The sequence below is a fragment of the Stomoxys calcitrans genome, chromosome 1, assembly GCF_963082655.1.
Source record: "Stomoxys calcitrans chromosome 1, idStoCalc2.1, whole genome shotgun sequence".
NCBI classification, from domain to species: Eukaryota; Metazoa; Arthropoda; class Insecta; order Diptera; family Muscidae; genus Stomoxys; species Stomoxys calcitrans.
Genome location: NC_081552.1, coordinates 267626253 through 267645495, shown reverse-complemented (window position 1 = coordinate 267645495; position 19243 = coordinate 267626253). Strand labels below are relative to the sequence as shown.

At 38.6% G+C, this 19243-nt stretch overlaps 1 protein-coding gene across 5 annotated transcripts; it reads left to right on the top strand.

Moving 5' to 3' along the window:
* The first annotated feature begins 245 nt into the window (after positions 1-245).
* LOC106090139 (cyclin-T) lies at positions 246-17789 on the top strand. Of its 5 annotated transcripts, XM_013256235.2 has the most exons (7): positions 246-922; positions 1038-1301; positions 1383-1711; positions 4514-4650; positions 4729-5248; positions 5317-7835; positions 17052-17789. In XM_013256235.2, the coding sequence occupies exons 2-7, from the start codon at positions 1108-1110 to the stop codon at positions 17178-17180; spliced, it is 3828 nt and encodes a 1275-aa protein (XP_013111689.2). In that variant the 5' UTR covers positions 246-922; positions 1038-1107; the 3' UTR covers positions 17181-17789. The 5 variants fall into 5 exon arrangements, with proteins under 5 accessions (XP_013111689.2, XP_059217963.1, XP_059217981.1 ...); XM_059361980.1 differs by having other exon boundaries at positions 246-1301; XM_059361998.1 differs by having other exon boundaries at positions 246-1301; positions 15405-17144.
* Positions 17790-19243: the final 1454 nt, after the last annotated feature.

The window sequence follows — 19243 nt, the reverse complement described above, 5'->3', positions numbered from 1 at the left end:
CATTCTGTCTAAAATTAGGTTATAAAAAGGGAAAAATTTATGGAAAATTCAATAAAATCAAAGAAAAGACAAAATCGATGTATCTTTTGTAATCAACACGTACACACAATGAGTACAACCATGATGTTCGGTGTAAATGGCCTATTGAAACGAAATCAAAATCGAAAAAAGCAATGTCTCGAATTTATAATCGATTAATCGATTTGTTTTAACTTTTTTCAAGGTGGAACAATCGACTAGTCGAAAATCGACTTTTAGATCCCTAGGTCTCTGGTATTTAATTTCTTTAAAATTTCGGAAAAATATTGGAATTTGTGCATGTAATGCACACAAAACCATTATAAATGTGCAACAAAACGTTTGGAAACAATTGCGCCAGTTTTTGAACCTCCGATTGCATAATTTCGAGGAGTTTTCTGTGGCGATAGTGAAAAGTTGAAAAGTGATTTTCTACGAAGAAAGAAATATTCATTTGACTTTTCTCGGCAAAGAGACGACGTACTGAAGTGAGCGTGTGTGCGTGTGTATGTTTCGAAATACTTTACTCGTGGTCGTGGCTTTTTCATGAAAAAGGAAAAAAATTGGTAATTTCTTCTACGCAAAAACGCCAATAAACACGAAATTGTGTCGAAAAACTCCGTCAAATTGGTTAGAAAGAATTTGTCATCTGGCTTGACAAAGAAAACAAAAACCTCATTTCGACTGGCTTTGGACATAATAAAAGTGTATTGATTAAAGCAGCGAAGCGTCGACGCCATATCAAAGCAGTTCCCAGTTGTAGCAGCAGCAGCAGCGACCCTAGCAGAAAACAGCAACAACAAACGTCGTACTCATTGTCAGCAGAGCAACATTGACGCCGTCGTTGTCGTAATAGAGACGACGACCGCCAGCATACCTGTACTTTTTTTTTCTCTTCTCAAATGTATGCATAGCAAAAATTATTACAAAAAAGCAACAAAAACAAACTGAGATAAAATTGGAAAGTGATGCTTAGTGTTTAAATGCTGATTTTGATTTGGCCCGTGTTTTGTTTGTAGTTTTCCTTCAACACTACTCTTCGCTCTTCACGCCCACACCCCTCCGTCGACAGCTTGGTTGTGATAAATCATGAGTGGAATTCCAAGTCCGTCACCAGTGCGAGGCAATCATGGCGACCGAGACAAAGATTCCATGTGGTATTTCACGTCCGAAGAATTGTCCAATTCGCCCAGTAGGCGAAATGGCATTACTCCCGACATAGAATTGTCGTATCGTCAGATGACGGCATATCTTATACAGGAAATGGGCCAAAGGCTGCAAGTGTAAGTACTCCTCACTTCTATGTCGTCCCCTCCTTTGTTAACTTCAATTTACACTCGTTTCTTCCTTTGTCTCATCGACAGCTCACAACTTTGCATCAACACTGCCATTGTTTACATGCATCGATTCTATGCGTTTCATTCATTCACACACTTTCACCGTAACGGCATAGCTGCCGCAAGTCTGTTCCTGGCTGCAAAAGTTGAGGAGCAACCACGAAAGTTGGAACATGTCATAAAAGCGGCCAACAAGTGCCTAAACCAGCCGAATACCTCAACAACGGACTCCTATTACATCGAGCAGGCTCAGGATTTGGTTTTCAACGAAAATGTTTTACTCCAAACCTTGGGTTTCGATGTTGCCATTGACCATCCCCACACACATGTTGTGAAAACATGTCATCTTGTTAAGGGTAACTAAATTTTTTATAAACTTATATAAAAGCCTACAAAAAACATACGCAAATTACATATGTACTTGGAGCTCATAATCCAGTGGCAATCGAGAATGACATCTCTCACTATGTAAAAAAGATGAATGCTGAGAAAATTCTGTCAATGCGGCGTGATAAGTTTCATTTCGAAGTGCAGCCAATAACAGTTATGAAGTGGACAAATAAGAATTTGCAACTAAAGGAGAGCTTGCTTTAAGTTCGTATTTCTCTGTGATGTGTTAGTCTTAACATGGCTTGATTACAATTTCCAACTTTGACCATGTCAAGAGTTACACCGATGCAACCATGTAGCCAATTGTGATTACTAAATCTCATGCCGGCACGGGATAGCTGTGAGCACCACAAAGGCTGGAACATTGAGGTTCGATTTGTGTGGTGTTCATTGCTTCCACGAGAAGCTTAGCTGCGAGCTACCGAGCGCGTCCAGAGGTTGCGGATAGTGGAATGGAAGTAGCTAGCTGCAACGGCAGTCGCGGACAATCAGCGCTATCGAGCTGAGAGTCTCAGTGAAAGGCCAAGCGTTACTGGCCCTTGCACAAATACTGAGTGCCTATGATGCTCGATATGACAAGGCGAGTTATTGGCGCCTTCAATTAGCCAATGGTCATCCCGCGGCGATCGGTCCTTTGGACCGGAACGATCTTGCTCACACAGCAGCTTGACGAGTATTGCCACCTCCACATGAAAATGTGGCAACAACAATAACAAAATCGCATTTTTCTCCTAGATCCGAACTCCACCTCTGGGTACGGCAGGCTTTACCCTGAACCTTTTCGTACCACTTTGATGGCAGAATAAAGATGTTATATCTGTTAGCCACCGCAGCATATCTGGAGGCCACCGTAGCGCAGAGTTTAGCATTTCCGCCTATGACGCTGAACGCCTGGATTCGAAACCTGGAGAGACCATCAGAAAAAATTTTCAGCAGTGGTTTTCCCCTCCTAATGCTTGCAACATTTGTGAAGTACTATGCCATGTAAAACTTCTCTCCAAAGAGGTGTCGCACTGCGGTACGCCGTTCGGACTAGGCTATAAAAAATAGGCCCCTTATTATTGAGCTTAAACTGGCATCGGACTGCACTCATTGATATGTGAGAAGTTTGCCCCTGTTCCTTAGTGGAATGTTCATGGGCAAAATTTGCACATCTGTTATAGTAATTTTAGCTACTTCGATGCCTGAAAGAAGAAAGTTCCCATTAATTTATTCTTACCATGATAAAGCCGGCGATTCTCATACCCGTTGCAATACAATCCCATAGCAGCCGGTTATACTTACCGGATTGACACGCCTCAGTGTACAACACACTGCTACGACGACAACACAGCCATCGGCGCCTTTAAACAACCAATGACGTTCCAGCGGCGATCGGTCCCTTGGACTGGAACAAGCTTGCTCTCCGTTATCTCCATATACAAATATGTGGCTACAACAAAAACAGATATCAGACGTGTGGATGTTCTTGACAGTATGATCACAATGGCAGCTGCTGCAATTGTCCCTAATATAAACAGAGAGATATGGGTTATTCTGTGCAGTGGATTTCACATCCGGTTTAACCATCCATCTGTAAAAATATTAAAATCCCTCAAACTTTATTCTCTGCTTCTGCTACTCCGCCAGAAAGGTACCAGCACATGTAACCAACTGTTCTGTTGCCAGCCTGCAAGACCTCCTTAGGCGCGTCGAGCGTACCGAAATGCAGGCTGGTATCTTCCGAAGCTATGAAAGTTGTAACCACGTAAGTTCTAGTCCGATTAACTAATATACACATTAATCGTCGGAGTCCACCGTTGCGCTGAGGTTAGCATGTCCGCCTATGACGCTGAACCCCTGGGTTCGAATCCTGTCGAGACCATTAGAAAAAAATTTTCAGCGGTAGTTTTCCCCTCTTAATTTGTGAGGTACTATGCCATGTAAAACTTCTCTCTAAAAAGGTGTCGCTCTGCTGCACGCCGTTCGGACTCGGCTATAAAAGACGGTCCCTTATTATTGAGCTTAAACTTGAATCGGACTGCACTCATTGATATGTGCCCCTGTTCCTGAGTGGAATGTTCAAGGGCAAAATTTCCAATTTACAAATTAATCGTCTGAACTCCAACAACACCTTTAAGAGCCATCCATAGGACAGAAAATGTCCAACCAACCACTCACGCCACAAATCTCCACAAATCCCACCGAAATAATGCCGCTCTGTGGCGTACCTCTGCTAACATTTATGGGCCCAATACAGGCTGTGATCTCCCTATGCAACAGCATATCCATTATCCAACCCGTAATGCCGTTCTCTACATCCACAGTACCGCCGACAACGCGTTACATTTAGAAGCGCAGTATTGATCACCGACCCATGATATAAGCGTGCTGACAGGTAGGAAATATGATTCTCCCAGCATACTTTTTATTGAAGGTCCAGAATCCTCTCCCACGTTTCAACGAAGAAGGAGAAAAGACTCGTACACTCATTGGTCTTAGTGACCAATGTATCCATTGCTGTCCCCGAAAATTGGGCAGCCCTTGCCGATGGAGAACTCCATCGGGTCAATCCGGTACGTACAACCGGCTGCCATGGGATTGAATTATTATTGGTAATAGGTATTGGCAAAATTTATGAGATTAACTGTTTTTTGAGTAGTATTTAAATCATTTTTTATGAATTGTTAATTTCGTTGGTATTATAGTCATATATGGTCTAGCGACTTGACTAATAAATGAGCAATTTAAAATAAAATTATTTTTAACATGGATTTTGTTTCTTTCAGCATGCAAGGACTTGGCCCAAACCTCCTATTTTTTGGCATCGAACAGTTTACATTTGACTTCTATGTGCCTGCAATATAAACCCACAGTTGTCGCCTGCTTTTGCATTTACTTAGCTTGCAAGTGGTCACGTTGGGAGGTAAATATGAATAAGTCTTGAATGGGGACCTGTGCAAGTAACTGGTTTTTGTCCCATCCCTCTTTCTTTCTGTGACAGATTCCCCAGTCGACTGAGGGCAAACATTGGTTCCATTATGTTGATGAGACAGTGACGATGGATTTGTTGAAAAAGCTTACAGATGAATTTATAGCCATCTACGAGAAGAGTCCTGCTCGGCTCAAGGCTAAGCTTAATTCTATTAAAGCTTTGGCGCAAGGTGCCAGCAATCGTCAAGGTCAAGTCAAGGAAAAGAAGGCAGACCAAGACTGGAAAATGGCTGATATGATGAAAATGTACCAGCCAGCCGATTCTGCTCCAGTTAGTGGCGGCGGTGGTAGTAGTTCGCAGTCTTCCTCTTCCCAGTACGGGGGTCAGGGGTCATCTGCAAACGACCAACAGCAGCAAAGCATACAGCCAATGCTACCTCCACCAACGCATCAGCCGCCACAGCAAATGCGTAAATCTGATATGCACTCATCGTCAAATCAGCACCGTTCTCATCATAGTTCATCATCGTCCTCGTCATCGTCTTCACACCATCCCCCCAAAATCGGATATTCTTCAGGCGATGTCCCTGGTAATAATTGCAATCCTTTATTTTTTATTCCTAAACAGATTTTAATGACGCTTTTGTTGCTCTTAAAGACCACAAGCTTGGAGCGAACCACAAACAACAACAACAGCAGCCTCCCTATGGTACGAATCTTGTAAATCGACAAAGAGAACACGCGTCATCATCCAACCACAGCCAGTCGATGATGGCACCTTCGTCGAAATCCTCAAGTTCAAGTTCATCCAGAGCATCATTGAGCAACAATATGGCTGGACAGCAATTATCTCGGCCTTCTTCGCAAGGCCACTCTATGGAGGTGAACTATCATAAGTCGAGGGATCGCAATATTCAAGTACCACCTGGTTCGCATAGTTTGCCTCCACACGGAATGTCTCACAAAATGGCTCAGAAGCAGCAAGATTCTGGTCGCTCTTTAGCAAAGGAGCATTCTGGGCGCCTCGCGTCCGAACAGCAACAGCAAACTAAACAGAGTAGTAGCGTTGGCAATAAACCATTTTCTTCCTCGTCTTCGTCATCTTCAGCACAATATGGTGGCAATAATCAACAAATGCCTCCGAGTGGTGGACCCAATCAAGCCACAAACAAGATGGATGCGTTGCATGACATGTCACGCAATATGTTGCACCCATCTAGGGGCTACAATCAGCAGCCACAGCCACCTACAAACGGTCCGCCAAATAATTTACTCAATTTCCATCAGCCACAGCAGGGATCACGTCATAGTAGCAGTAGTAGCAACAACAATAACGTTAGTAATAGTAGCAGTCTTAAGCATGAACAATCTAAGCAACAACAAATTTCCGTCCATATGCAACAACCCACACAAACTTCAACACACAACCACAAACAAATGATGCCACCAGAAGCTGGCTATCCTGGTTTGACAGCAGCCCAGCACGACTTGCAGCAGCAGCAGCAGCAACAACAACAGCAACAGCAATCACATGCAGCATCCTTGTTGGGCAACAACTATTGTAAAATTGAACCTACACAGCATTCCGATGATCATTCTATGTCACATTTCACAGCCCATAATCAAAATGCAGTTACTAAAACGGTTAGTTCGTTGTTCAGCCCTGATTGGAATGAAAAAATCATGGGGCATCATGAGCCGCAACAGCAACAACAACAACAACAGCAGCCACCGCAGTCTAAGCAGCATCAAATGCCAACAAATCTAAACTACAATAACAACGGCGGCATGCCGCACAACCTTAACACTGCTGAAACCTATACAGGCTTTAAACTAGCAGCCATCAAAGAGAGTCCACCCAAAATCAAGACCGAAAGGGATACACCTTCCAAGAAAGACAAAAGTCGCTCCAGTTCGCAACAAGATTCTTCCCTTAGCTCTGGACGCAATTCTTCGACATCGTCTTCGTCGGTTGCCAATCAGCCAATGCTTAAGACTTCGCTGTCAAATAAACTTGATGGCCAAATGACTGGCCTCAATGAACTTGCTGGTTCAAGTAATGTTGTAGGTAGTGTTGGAAGCGGTGGCGGTATGAAGAGGCCCAACGATCAGCTGATTATAAAGCCAGATGATGATATTCTTTTGCGTGATAGTAAAATTCGAAAATTAGACAGTGTAGGCGACACAGGTAAACACAATCAAGTGGTCAATGGCTTCGAAACCAACCCGGATTTGGTTCGAAACCTTCTAAAGGAAAGTCTTTGTCCACCGAGTGCTTTGCTTAAAACTGAAAACTCTATTATAACACCAAGCTTGCAACCGCCGGCCGAACTATTTGAACCATCTGCCACTACCTCAACTCAAAATCCTGCAAACAATGCCTCCGCCATTTCAGTAACTGCAGCAAATGCTCTCTCTGGTAACTCCGAAGTGAGTGCAATGGAAACAGAAGAGCAGAGCACATCTGCAGGTGGAAGTAAGTCCGAGAAGAAGAAGAAGAAAGACAAACACAAGCATAAAGAGAAGGATAAAGACAAGTCCAAAGATCGAGAAGAACGAAAGAAACACAAAAAGGATAAAGATCGCCATAAGGATAAGGAGCGAGAGCGTGAGCGTGAGTCTGAAAATGCAGAACACGTCAAAATCAAGATTTCAAAGGAAAAACTTGAGTCGGCTGGCGAGCCCATAGGTTTTAAAATAAAGATACCTAAAGATCGTATTATGGGCGATCTTAGTTCACAGTCGGCCCCAAGCCATTCATCAATAGACACAGCAGCGACACATGCACCTCCTGTTTTGAAAATAAAAATATCGAAAGATAAGCTGGAAAGCTATAGCAGCGGGTCGGCATCCGATGCCCTGGGCAATTTGACCACTCAACCATTGTATAGCCATGGCAATAGCCAATCTTCGTCCTCATATGCTCCGTACGCATCGACGCACTCCAGTTCGGCGACAACGCACTCCAGCAGCAAGAAGAAAGATCGCGAAAAGGACCGTGAACGTGACAAAGATAAGAAACGGCAGCATGACTCGTCCTCAAAGTCGAATGGTGGCGGCAGCAGTAGCTTAAGCATGAGCACGGCATTGGGGGCTGCAACAAATGGCTCCATTGCCGGTGGTTCGCATAGCACAGCTGGTGGAACAACAACACAGAAGAGTCAATACTCCAGCAAGGTACAGTAAAATCTGATTATTTTGATTGTTGTTGTCGTTGTTCAAGACTTAATAGACACCCGCACACACAAACACACACACACACACTGGGCAACATGGTGTTTTGTTGGCAAGCTATTGATCGTAAAGCCCGGCGTCTAGCAAATGCAAAGAACCCAGTGTGGCAGTGTGGAACGGCGTTCTTTTGCGGCTTAAGCTTCTTACTCCAAAAGCACTCTCACACACACACACACAGACTCATGTGAAATCATTATTTATACCGCAATTCATATTCATATGCACATATTACCATATACCATCATAAAAACAAACTTACGCAGACCTTACTCCCAACAAATATAAGCAATTTAGTTTATTTAATTATTCTTTTTCTTTTTTTTTTTGTTTAAAAAATATCTCTTAAGTTAGAATCCTTAAATACCAATACATACATTTACCCATAAAATTTTTTTAACGTTTCAAACAAACACCCACGACTTACACACACACACATGCCAACACACTCATGTACTCATAACTCATAATCATTCATCATAACTGTTAAGAAACGAACTTGAAATGCAAGCATATTCTAAATAATCATGAAATGAGCAGAAAACTCATCACCCCTCTCATTATCCTTTAGCATTAACTATTGTTTTTTTTTTATTCCTTCTTTACATAATAAAGGTGTATATAGTACCCATACTCTAACAATAACGATATAATTACACATTCAAAACTATGTTCTAAATTGGTGGTTATGGTCTCGGTCTCCGTCTCGGTCTCGGGTTTCTGGTTTTGGTCTAAAATGAAACAAACAAAAGAAAAACAAAAAAACAACAGCAACATAAACTTGTTACTAAATGTGTCAGTATTGCGTACTCTCCTTCCTATTTAGCACCACAATACACAATAGGCAATTGTACATAACTCTTCTCTTTTCCTAATTAGTTATCCTCCTTCTATTTCTCTCTCTCTCTCTCTAATTCATATCAGTTATCGTTGTGGTAACATTTACAATAGCAAAAACAACAAAACTAGTTTCTCATAGTTTTTCTGGTGTTCTCTCTCCATTCTACGTTGCCTCAACATTTCTTGCAGATGCATCATCAAAGTAATATGAGCCTTCTATTTGGGGAATCAAATGAGTCCAATGATGACGATGATGATGACTATTGATGATGAAATTGTTAATAATGACTCTGACTTCCTGTGTTTTAGCTGTTACCTTTACATTTTTGTACGCCTACATCCTATAAACCAACCAACAACATTTATATTTTAATTTCGTTATCTTTTTTTTCTTATTATCTAAAAACACACACACACACACAAGATTTATGATCACACACTTCCGCAGAGCATCTTTTTAACAAAAAAAAAAAGCAGACCATAGTTTGTTTCTTGTTTCGAATCGAAAAAAGGACGCGTGTCCATCCAAAGCGAAAGCGAATCAGACCGCAGTTTTTTATATTCATTAATTTCTTTTTTGGAAAGACGTTATATCTATTATTTTTTTTTTATTTATACACACACACACACATACACTATGCAGAAAAGTACGCGTCTAGTAATTTAGTAAAATTGTTTTTTTTTTTTTATTTGAATTGATACATTTTTTTATGAATATTTATTAGTATTGGAGTGAAAAAAAAAAAACAAAACAAAACAAAAGAAAAATAAAATTAATTTGTTTTCTTTGGAACATTATGAATGTTAATGAAACAAATATTTTTAACTACAAATTAACAACTTGCGTAATTTATTGTATTTTGTATAATTATGGGAGAACGAGTATTACTCTGGGCATTCAATTAAAACTACACCGAAAAGGGAAAGGATGTTCTTCGGGTGCTTATTTTGACATTTAGTAGAACCCAAGCCGTGCTGGCAATCACCCAGCTGAGGATATCAACACAGAAGAGTTGTTCAATGGGCTCCGCTGACAGTGCCAATACAGAAGAATAGTTCACAGCTTGCCAAGCTTCAGCGTAGGTCTTAAAAACGGAGAAAAATTCGACTCGTTAGCACACGTCCACAGGCCTCATTTTAACATCTTTACACAAATGAGTTTAGGGGCCTAATTACCGCATTTGTAAGCGATCGAGTTTCTAATTTTTATACCTTACACCACTACTGTGGTACATCCATTTTGACAACATGACCTAGCCAACGCAGCCGTTGTATTTTGATGCGTGTAACTATGCTATCGTCGTCATACAGCTCGTGGTTCATACGTCGCCTATATTGTCGATTATCGCAAACTGGTCCATATATTTGACCAATAATCTTTCTCTCAAATACTGCAAGAACTGCCTCGTCTGCTTTCACAAGTATCCATGCTTCAGAACCATATAACAGCACGGGTAGTGTGTATAGTGTAATCTTCGTCTGTCGAGAGGTAGCCTTGTTTCTAAACTGCTTACTTAGTCCAAAATAGCATCTGTTTGCCAGTATTATTCTTCACTTTATCTCAAAACTGGTGTCAATCGTGCGGTGCCGAGGTAAACAAAGTTACCGACTGTCCCGAAGTTGTGGTTCCCAACTTTCTCCATTTTCTTTATCTGCTCGGTTGTGCAAGGCTTTTTGGGAGTTGAAACCATCCATTTCGTCTTATCTCCATTTACAGCCAGACCCATTTTCACTGACTCTCTTTCGAATCTTTCAAAGGCTGCAGTTACTACTTGACCGACCGACCTATGATGTTGTTGTTGTTGTAGCAGTGTGTTATACACTGAGGCGGCAGCCCTTGCCATCGGGTCAATCCGGTACGCACAACCGGCTGCCATGGGATTGACCGACCTATGATGTTGATAGCATGTATGTCGATAGCATGTGTTCCCTTGTGATTAGTGTGCCATATCTATTCACATTTGCATCTCGTATAATCTTCTCCAGCAGGATATTAAAGAGATCACACGATAGGCTGTCTCCTTGTCTGAAACCTCGTTTGGTATTGAATGGTTCGGAGAGATTCTTTTCTATTCTTACTGAGGAACACGTATCAGCAAGTGTCATCATTGCAGGAATACCAAACTGAGACATGACTTGAAATACCTTTGAACGTATAGGGGGTATCGAAAGCGGCTTTGTAGTCAGCAAAGAGATGGTAGGTGTTGATTTGGCCTTCTCGGGTCTTTTCCAGAATTTGGCGCAGTGTGAATATGTGGCCCAGAATGGATTTGCCAGGTCTAAAGTCGCATTAATAGGGCCCAATTATCTCATTGACTTTAGGTTTTAATCTTTCTCACAGTATGCTCGAAAGTATCTTGTATGCAATGGGGAGGACACTTATTCCTCTGTAGTTGGCACATTCCGTTTTGTCTTCTTTCTTGTGTACGGGAGGTTCCAATCATCGGGTATGCGTTCTTCAAAACAGATTGCGACACTCTGATAAGGCGTATGCCTTTCGCCTCCAGTCTTAAATAGTTCAGCGGGTATCCCGTCGGCTCCTGCTGCCTTGTTGTTCTTTAGTCGTGTCACTGCTACTTGGACCTCATTCTGACTAGGAGTTAAAAATTCTATACCATCATCAGGGATTGATTCTGCGGTATCCTCTTCGCCACCAACGTCGGCCACTAGCAGTTGGATAAAATTTTCTTTCCATATCCTCAGTATGCTATCTGTGTCAGTTACAAGATTTCCTTTTTTGTCTCTGCAGGAGGATGTGTCTGCACCAAGGCCATCGGTTTGATGTTTAATTCTTTGGTAGAATTTCCGGACTTCATTCTGACTCCTGTACATCTCAATTCGCTCGCACTCACATCTTTCCATACCCTTTTTCTTTCTGCGGAATATACGTTTCTCCTCTCTCCTTTTCTGCCGATACCTCTCCTTCATCTGGCGCGTTGCTACAGATTGCAGGGTTACTCTATATGCCGCATTCTTGGCTTTAGTAGCATCTCGACACTCTTGGTCGTACCAGGGGTTTCTTGGAGGAGGCTTTCGAGGGACGGATTTAGCGGTGTTTTCCATGGAGTAGTTTGCCACTGCGCCAATATATCGTCGGAAGAAGGAGTGCTTTCATCAAGCATTTGGGTCAGTCGAGTGAAGTATGCCGCTGCCATCTGTTGTGTTTGCAGCTTTTCAATGTCGAACTTCCCTGCACTGTCAGATCGTACTTTCTTCGCCATGTTCAAACAGGTGCGAACCTTTACTGCGACAAGGTAATGATCCGAATCTATATTCGCTCCGCGTGATCAATTTGGTTCCTCGTGTTTTGATCGGGTGACAGCCATGTGGCTTTCTAATAATTAATACCCTACACCACTACTGTGGTACAGGGTATTATAACTTAGTGCATTTGTTTGTCACGCCCAAATGGAAGAGAGATGGACCCATTGATAAGTTTACCGATCGACTCAGAATCACTCTCTGATTCGATTTAGCTGTCCATGTTAAATTGTGTACAAAGTACAGGTCGCAGTTTTGATCCGATCGTCTTAAAATTTTTCGGCCAAGAGATGAAGCCTATTGAAATTTGAAAAAATCAGTTCAGATTTGGATATAGCTCCCATATATAGGTTCGTCCGATTTGCAGTAATACTGCAATAAAATGATCATTTGTTAACCGATTCTCTCAAAATTTGGCAGGAACGATTTTCTTATGACTCCTGACATTACAAGTGAATATAATAAAAATCGGTTCAGATTTGTATATAGCTCCCATATATATGTTCGATTTGCAGTAATAATGCAATAAAATGGTAATTTGTTATCCGATTTGCTCGAAATTTGGTATGGGCGTGTCTTTCGGCCTAGAGACGATGCCTATTGAAATTGGAAAAAATCGTTTCAGATTTGGATATAGCTTCGTTCGATTTGGATATAGCAAGAAGGATTTTCTCTTAACTCTCGACATTACTGGTGAATTTCATGAAAATCGGTTCAGATGAAGATATAGCTCTCATATATATTTGTTATTTTGCTGCCAAGATAGGAAAAGTTGTCAACGTCTTCAATGACATGGTCATCAATTTGGTCTTTGCTATGTTTATCCTCAGGCCTTATTTAATTAATTTTAATTTGATTAAAATAAACAAAATTGTACATTTCCAGATTGCACGGTTATAAACAAAATTTTACAATATAGTGCCAAACAATTTGTTTGTTTGAAATGTTGGCCTTTAAATTTATAATAACACCAAATGTTATATTCCTTTTTATTTGGTTAAATTTTTGGAAAACTGAATTGGTTCGCATCATGACATGATTACCTGGTAGTGTACCGTAAACAGCTGAGTACATTTTTTTCTCGCGAAGTACACTATCTGTCAACGAGTTTTGGTTGTGTGTGTGTGTATTGTAGTTAAGAACCATAACACACACAAACAAACAACGAAAATGGCGCGAACTAGAAATAAACACAAAATCAGAGTTGCACCAATCACTGATATTGACAACAACAATATTGTTGTTGTTAGGAAACTGCCACTACCTGTAAATGAATAAATGTTGTAGCTTTAGGGAGTATAATTGGGTAATCACGCAAAATACATCACTGGAAACAGCACTCTAAACTCTTCGATTACCCTTTGATGGCATATTTGTACCGAGCAGAATTAAATACAGTGTGGCATCGATTATCCGAGATGGTCGGGATCGAAAGCGTTCCGGAAAATCGATTTTCCCGGTTAATCGAGTTAAATTTGTTAACTCGTTTTTACATAGATATTTTTTTTTATACCCACCACCGAAGGATGGGGTATATTCATTTTGACATTCCGTTTGCAACACATCGAAATATCCATTTCCGACCCTATAAATTATAAATATTCTTGATCACATTAAAAATCTAAGACAATCTAGCCATGTCCGTCCGTCTGTCTGTTGAAATCACGCTATAGTATTTACAAATAGAGATATTGAGGTGAAATTTTGCACAGATTCTTTTTTTTTTGTCCATAAGCAGGTTAAGTTCGAAGATGGGCTATATCGGACTATATCTTGATATACCGATGCTCCGATTTAGGGTCTTAGGCCCATAAAAGGCACATTTATTATCCGATTTAGCTGAAATTTGGGACAGTGAGTTGTGTTAGGTCCTTCGTCAATTTGGCCCAGATTTGGATATAGCTGCCATATAGACCGATCCGCCGATTTAGGGTCTTAGACCCATAAAAGCCACATTTATTATCCTATATTGCTGAAATTTGGGACAGTGAGTTGTGTTGGGTTCTTCGACGTTTTTCAGCAACTTGGCCCATATCGGTCCAGATTTGGATATAGCTGCCATATGGTGCGAGATGATTTAAAGACTTGTCCCCATAAAAGGCGCATTTATAATCCAATTTCACTGAAATTTGACACAGTGACTTTCGACACCCGTGTCGTATATGCTTCAGGTTTGTTTATTTTTAGATATAGCTATTAAAAAGATCAATATTTTGTTATACACAATTGAACCATGACTTGTACTTATTAGTTTTTGGTTCAAATCGGAAAATATTGCGATATAGCTGCCATGAAGGATAAGGTATGAATTTTTCACCGGATTTTGACGAAATGGGGTTTTCATATATACCCAAGGTGGTGGGTGTCCAAAGTTCCTCCCGACCGACCTTAATGCCTTTTTGTTTGTTTTTATTTATTTTTCCCATTTTTTTTTACCCGTCTCCTAAAACTAAATAAGCTATTTCGTATAGCGACCACAATCTTCAAAAAAAAAAATTTGAGGCATCTTTACCAATTTAACAGTAACAGAAGAATTTTGGCAATTATCGATTTTGAAAAAATGTTCCCCCAAAAATGAAATCCTGGCTACGTCCCTGATAGGGGTTTCATTTTATTGTTTTATTTTGTCCCCCCCAAAAAAAAAATAAAATCCTGGCTACGCCCTGCTAGGGGTTTCATTTTATTGTGTCAAATGTTCAATTTGCTTGTTTTGTCCATATTTTCATACAATTTTTTAATACCAGAGACACTCACATGAAATTCGGGAAAAATATTTTAGAAATTTTTACTTTTTTTTTAAAGTGGGAATTCACAAACTACGAATAAAAACAATTTAAAAAAAAATACATTATATGCCATTTTATTGCATGTCGTCTAACTACTTTTTAAACTTAATGTATTTCGGCCTATTAATAATGTGTTGGCAATCAGTGTAAAATTCAGCTCTAACTTAATGACCAAATGATACTGCCGATGGGTCAGTTCCTTCTCCAAATAGCGACCACAATCTTCAAAAAAAATTTGAGGCATCTTTACCAATTTCACAATAACAGAAGAATTTTGGCAATTTTCGATTTTGAAAAAATGTGCCCCCCAAATTAAATCCTGGCTACGTCTCTGATAGGGGTTTCATTTTATTGTTTCATTTCCCCCCCCCAAAAAAAAAATCCTGGCTACGTCCCTGATAGGGCTTAATTTTTATTGCGTCAAATGTTCAATTTGCTTGTTTTGTCAATATTTTCATACAATTTTTTAACACCAGAGACATTGAACTTCGGGAAAAATATTTTTGGTAATTTTTAAAAAGTGGGAATTCACAAACTACAAATAAAAACAATTTTGAAAAAAAAAATACATAATATGTCATCTTATTGCATGTCGTCTAACTGCTTTTTTCACTTAATGTATTTCCAGTTTTGAAAGGATCTTAAACTTTAGACTACTTTCGAAACACTAAAGCACCGATGAACCAAATAAAGCCAGAGACAAGTGCATAAGCGACCGTTTATATATCAAATATATATATATATAAGCAACAGAAAAGTGTCGATGAGACAAACACACATACATGCATACATTTAGTGATAAACACTAAACAAATACAAAAACATATTTTAAACAACAAGTAAATAAATTTATACATACAATCCTATTAAATTGTTAAACACAGAAAAAAAAACAAATGCTATAAAATACATATACACACTCTCACACACACACACATGCATAGAATATTAAGAAAATGGTGAAAATTCTAAAGAAATCTGAAAACTACAAACATGTTGATGAATGTACTCTACGTATTTGTTGAAAAAGGAAAAGTTAATGTTATTCAAGAGAAAATGTTTTTTATCCACTACACACGAATTAATTAATAGGACTACAACAAAAACAAAACAAAAAAAAACATGCATACAAACACATATTCAAAAACAAAACAAAAATAATGATAAATAATACATTTCTCCAATGTCATTGCGATAACTATTTACTTGGAACATAGCAAACATACACAGCAAGTCCATTCTCGAAACAAAGTTGAATTATTAAACAATAAAGTGAAAATAAAGAAATGTTAATTTCATATAATCTATGCCAGTACTTGAAATATATCAACCGCCTGCCGAAGCGTATGCCTATGGCAGGGCCCATTCTAGAGTTGTAAAAATCCAAAAACCTAAAGGGAAAACAAAAATGTCCTTAGTAATACAAAAAGAATGCTTCAGCTCTTTAAAATCTTAAAAAAAAAAAACAACAACAAACATATTTTCAAAATAGAAAAGTAAAAACAACGTAGAAGGTCTTACCTTCATCTAAAAAGAAATATTCAAGAGGAACAAACATTGAAATAATGTTGAAATGAAAAATTTTATAAACGCAAAAATAGAAGTATGTAATGCATTAAATCCTCCTATCCTATATACCTAAGTTAAAATTAATTTAAGCAAATCTTTTGAATTACAACAAATTATACTTGAAACCATACCAAACGAAAACCCATAAACATTTTTATATACATATGTGGGTAGAATATGGATTGTCGCCCCGCCTTTAGTTGCGTTGCCAACGGGTAAATTTGTTATGGCTACATCTGTCTTTACTTACTTGCAAGATATATTCATTACAGGTAGTGAGTGGCAGTTGCCCAACAACAAAATATTGAGTGCACTGTCTGTCAAAATCAGTGATTAGTGCAACTCCGATTTGTGTATGTTACTAGTTCGCATCATTTTTCGTTGGCTGTGTGTGTTTCGTGGTTCTTAACTATGATATACACACACACACAACCAAAATTCATTGACAGATAGTGCACTTCGCGAGTAACAATTGTACTCAGCAGTGTACGGTAGACTACCTGCCAATAATGTCATGCTTAGTTGATAGCTAAACGTTCAAAACCACTTATATTGAATGAAACTCACAAAAATGTCCAACGATATATTCTCATTTCGTGATTTTATCTTTGAATATATTTGTCATTTTACAACATTTTTTATGACATCTTTACTAGGATATGTCATAAAATGCATTGAATAAAACCATCCACTATTTTATTTACAGTTAAAAGCTTTAAGAAAACTATGCTGGAAAAAAATTCAGAGCCGTTTTAATTATTCAATCAAGCCCAAAGCCCATTCTTCCAATACACAAAAAATAAAGAACGGCCCCCGAAAATCAAGAAATCCCTGATAAATACTTCCGTTCACTCAAACAATTTGTAGCATTAGTTTATTGAAAAAAAGAAAGAAGTTTTAATAAAAAATATTAAATATTTAAATATATGTTTATATATGGGTATGCCTTAAAAATGATATGGATTTGGGATTTGATTGTTTTTGACATCCACCATTTAAACTCATTTGGATGTCAAAGAGAGCTAAGCATGCTTTATCGTTTTTTTTTTGTTGTTTTTTATATGAACTTATTGTTATTTTCACATCTTTTTAGCAAAAGTCTTAATTTTATGGTTAGCTATTAGTTTATGTATGATTATGTTATATTTTGTTTCTGCTATACTATTAAAAAAAAAATATGTGAAAACACTATAAATCTTTGTAAATACAATCTGTCTGACATTAATTTAAAGTTTCAAGCAACAAAAATTTATGGGAAATTGTATTTCACCAAAAACAAAAAATTCCTATAAAATTGAATAACACAAGTAATTATATCGAAATGAACAAAAAGAAAACATTGAAACAAACAACAACAGCAAAACTAAGTAATATTCTAGAGATAAGTAACAAAGAATGAAAAATAAAAGAAACAAACAAAAAAACTGAGAAGAAACAAAAACGATGAGGTGGTGTGTTTATTGTTTACTGTAATAAATGGGTAATCTGAAGGTAATCAGGTTACAAACCGTTAAGGGCAATAACAAAACACTAGGTGGATTTATAAAGGTGGTCTCACGCGAACAGCTGAAAACAGCTGATATAAAGATGTCAGTTCTGTGTTTACATTCACAGCTAGCCACCCCATTTGCGATTTTGGCTGTGTGTCGAATGGTATCAAAGTTGTAGAGATAGTAAAAATATGACGTAAAGTGTGGTGTATAATTTTTGAATAGCCCAGGGGCTAGTAAGATTTTTGACAGTACAATAAATTTTGACGTTTCAATGAGCAAAGTCCCGTGGCAGTAATTGCAAGTGCATTTGCGTTTTGGTAACCAACTTGCATGCGGCATAACTTAGCCGCCTACATTGTGGGCAGATGTCACTAAATTTAAACGATTTAAATTGGCATAAAATAAGTAAAACTATTGTTTATAATCATTGGCAGCGGGATTCTAAAAGTACAGTTTTGTGTTTGTAGTTTATTGAAATGATGGCGCCACCGTTTAGTGATTATACCCACCACTGTGGTACAGGCTAATGTAGATTTGTGCATTTGTTTGCAACGGTAAGAAGGAGCAGAGCTAGACCCACTGATAAGTATACCGATCGACTCAGAATCACTTTCTGATGCGATTTAGCCATATCCGTCTGTGAGTCCATGTATTATTGTTATTAAAGTGCAGGTCGTATTTGTTGTCCAATCATTACGAAATTTTGCACATATCACTTTTTTGGCCCAAGGACAAACGCTATTAATTTTGATAAAAATCGGTTCAAATTTAAATATACAATAGCTCCCATATATATGTATCGCCCGATTTGCACTTAAATGGTCGTAGTAGCTAAAATTTTCGACCAATCTGCACAAAATTTGGCATGGATTGTTTTGTTACTGATTTTAACATATCTGCAAATTTTCATCAAAATCGGTTTAGATTTCGACATAGCTCCATATATATGTAACGCCCGATTTGCATTTAAATGGCTGTAGTAGCTAAAATTTTCAACCAATCTGCACAAAATTTGGCATGGATTGTTTCGTTACTGATTTCAATATATTCGCAAAATTTCATCAAAATCGGTTCAGATTTAGATATAGCTCCCATATATATGTATCGCCCGATTTGCACTTAAATGGTCGTAGTAGCTAAAATTTTCAACCGATCTGCACAAAATTTGTCATGGATTGTTTCGTTACTGATTTCGACATATTTGCCTAATTTGTTCAAAATCGGTTCAGATTTCGATATAGCTCACATATATATGTATCGCCCGATTTGCACTTAAATGGCCGTAGTAGCTAAAATGTTCAACCGATCTGCACAAAATTTGGCATCGATTGTTTTGTTACAGATCTTAACATATCTGGAAAATTTCATCAATCCCGTTTCAAATATAGATATAGCTCCCATATAT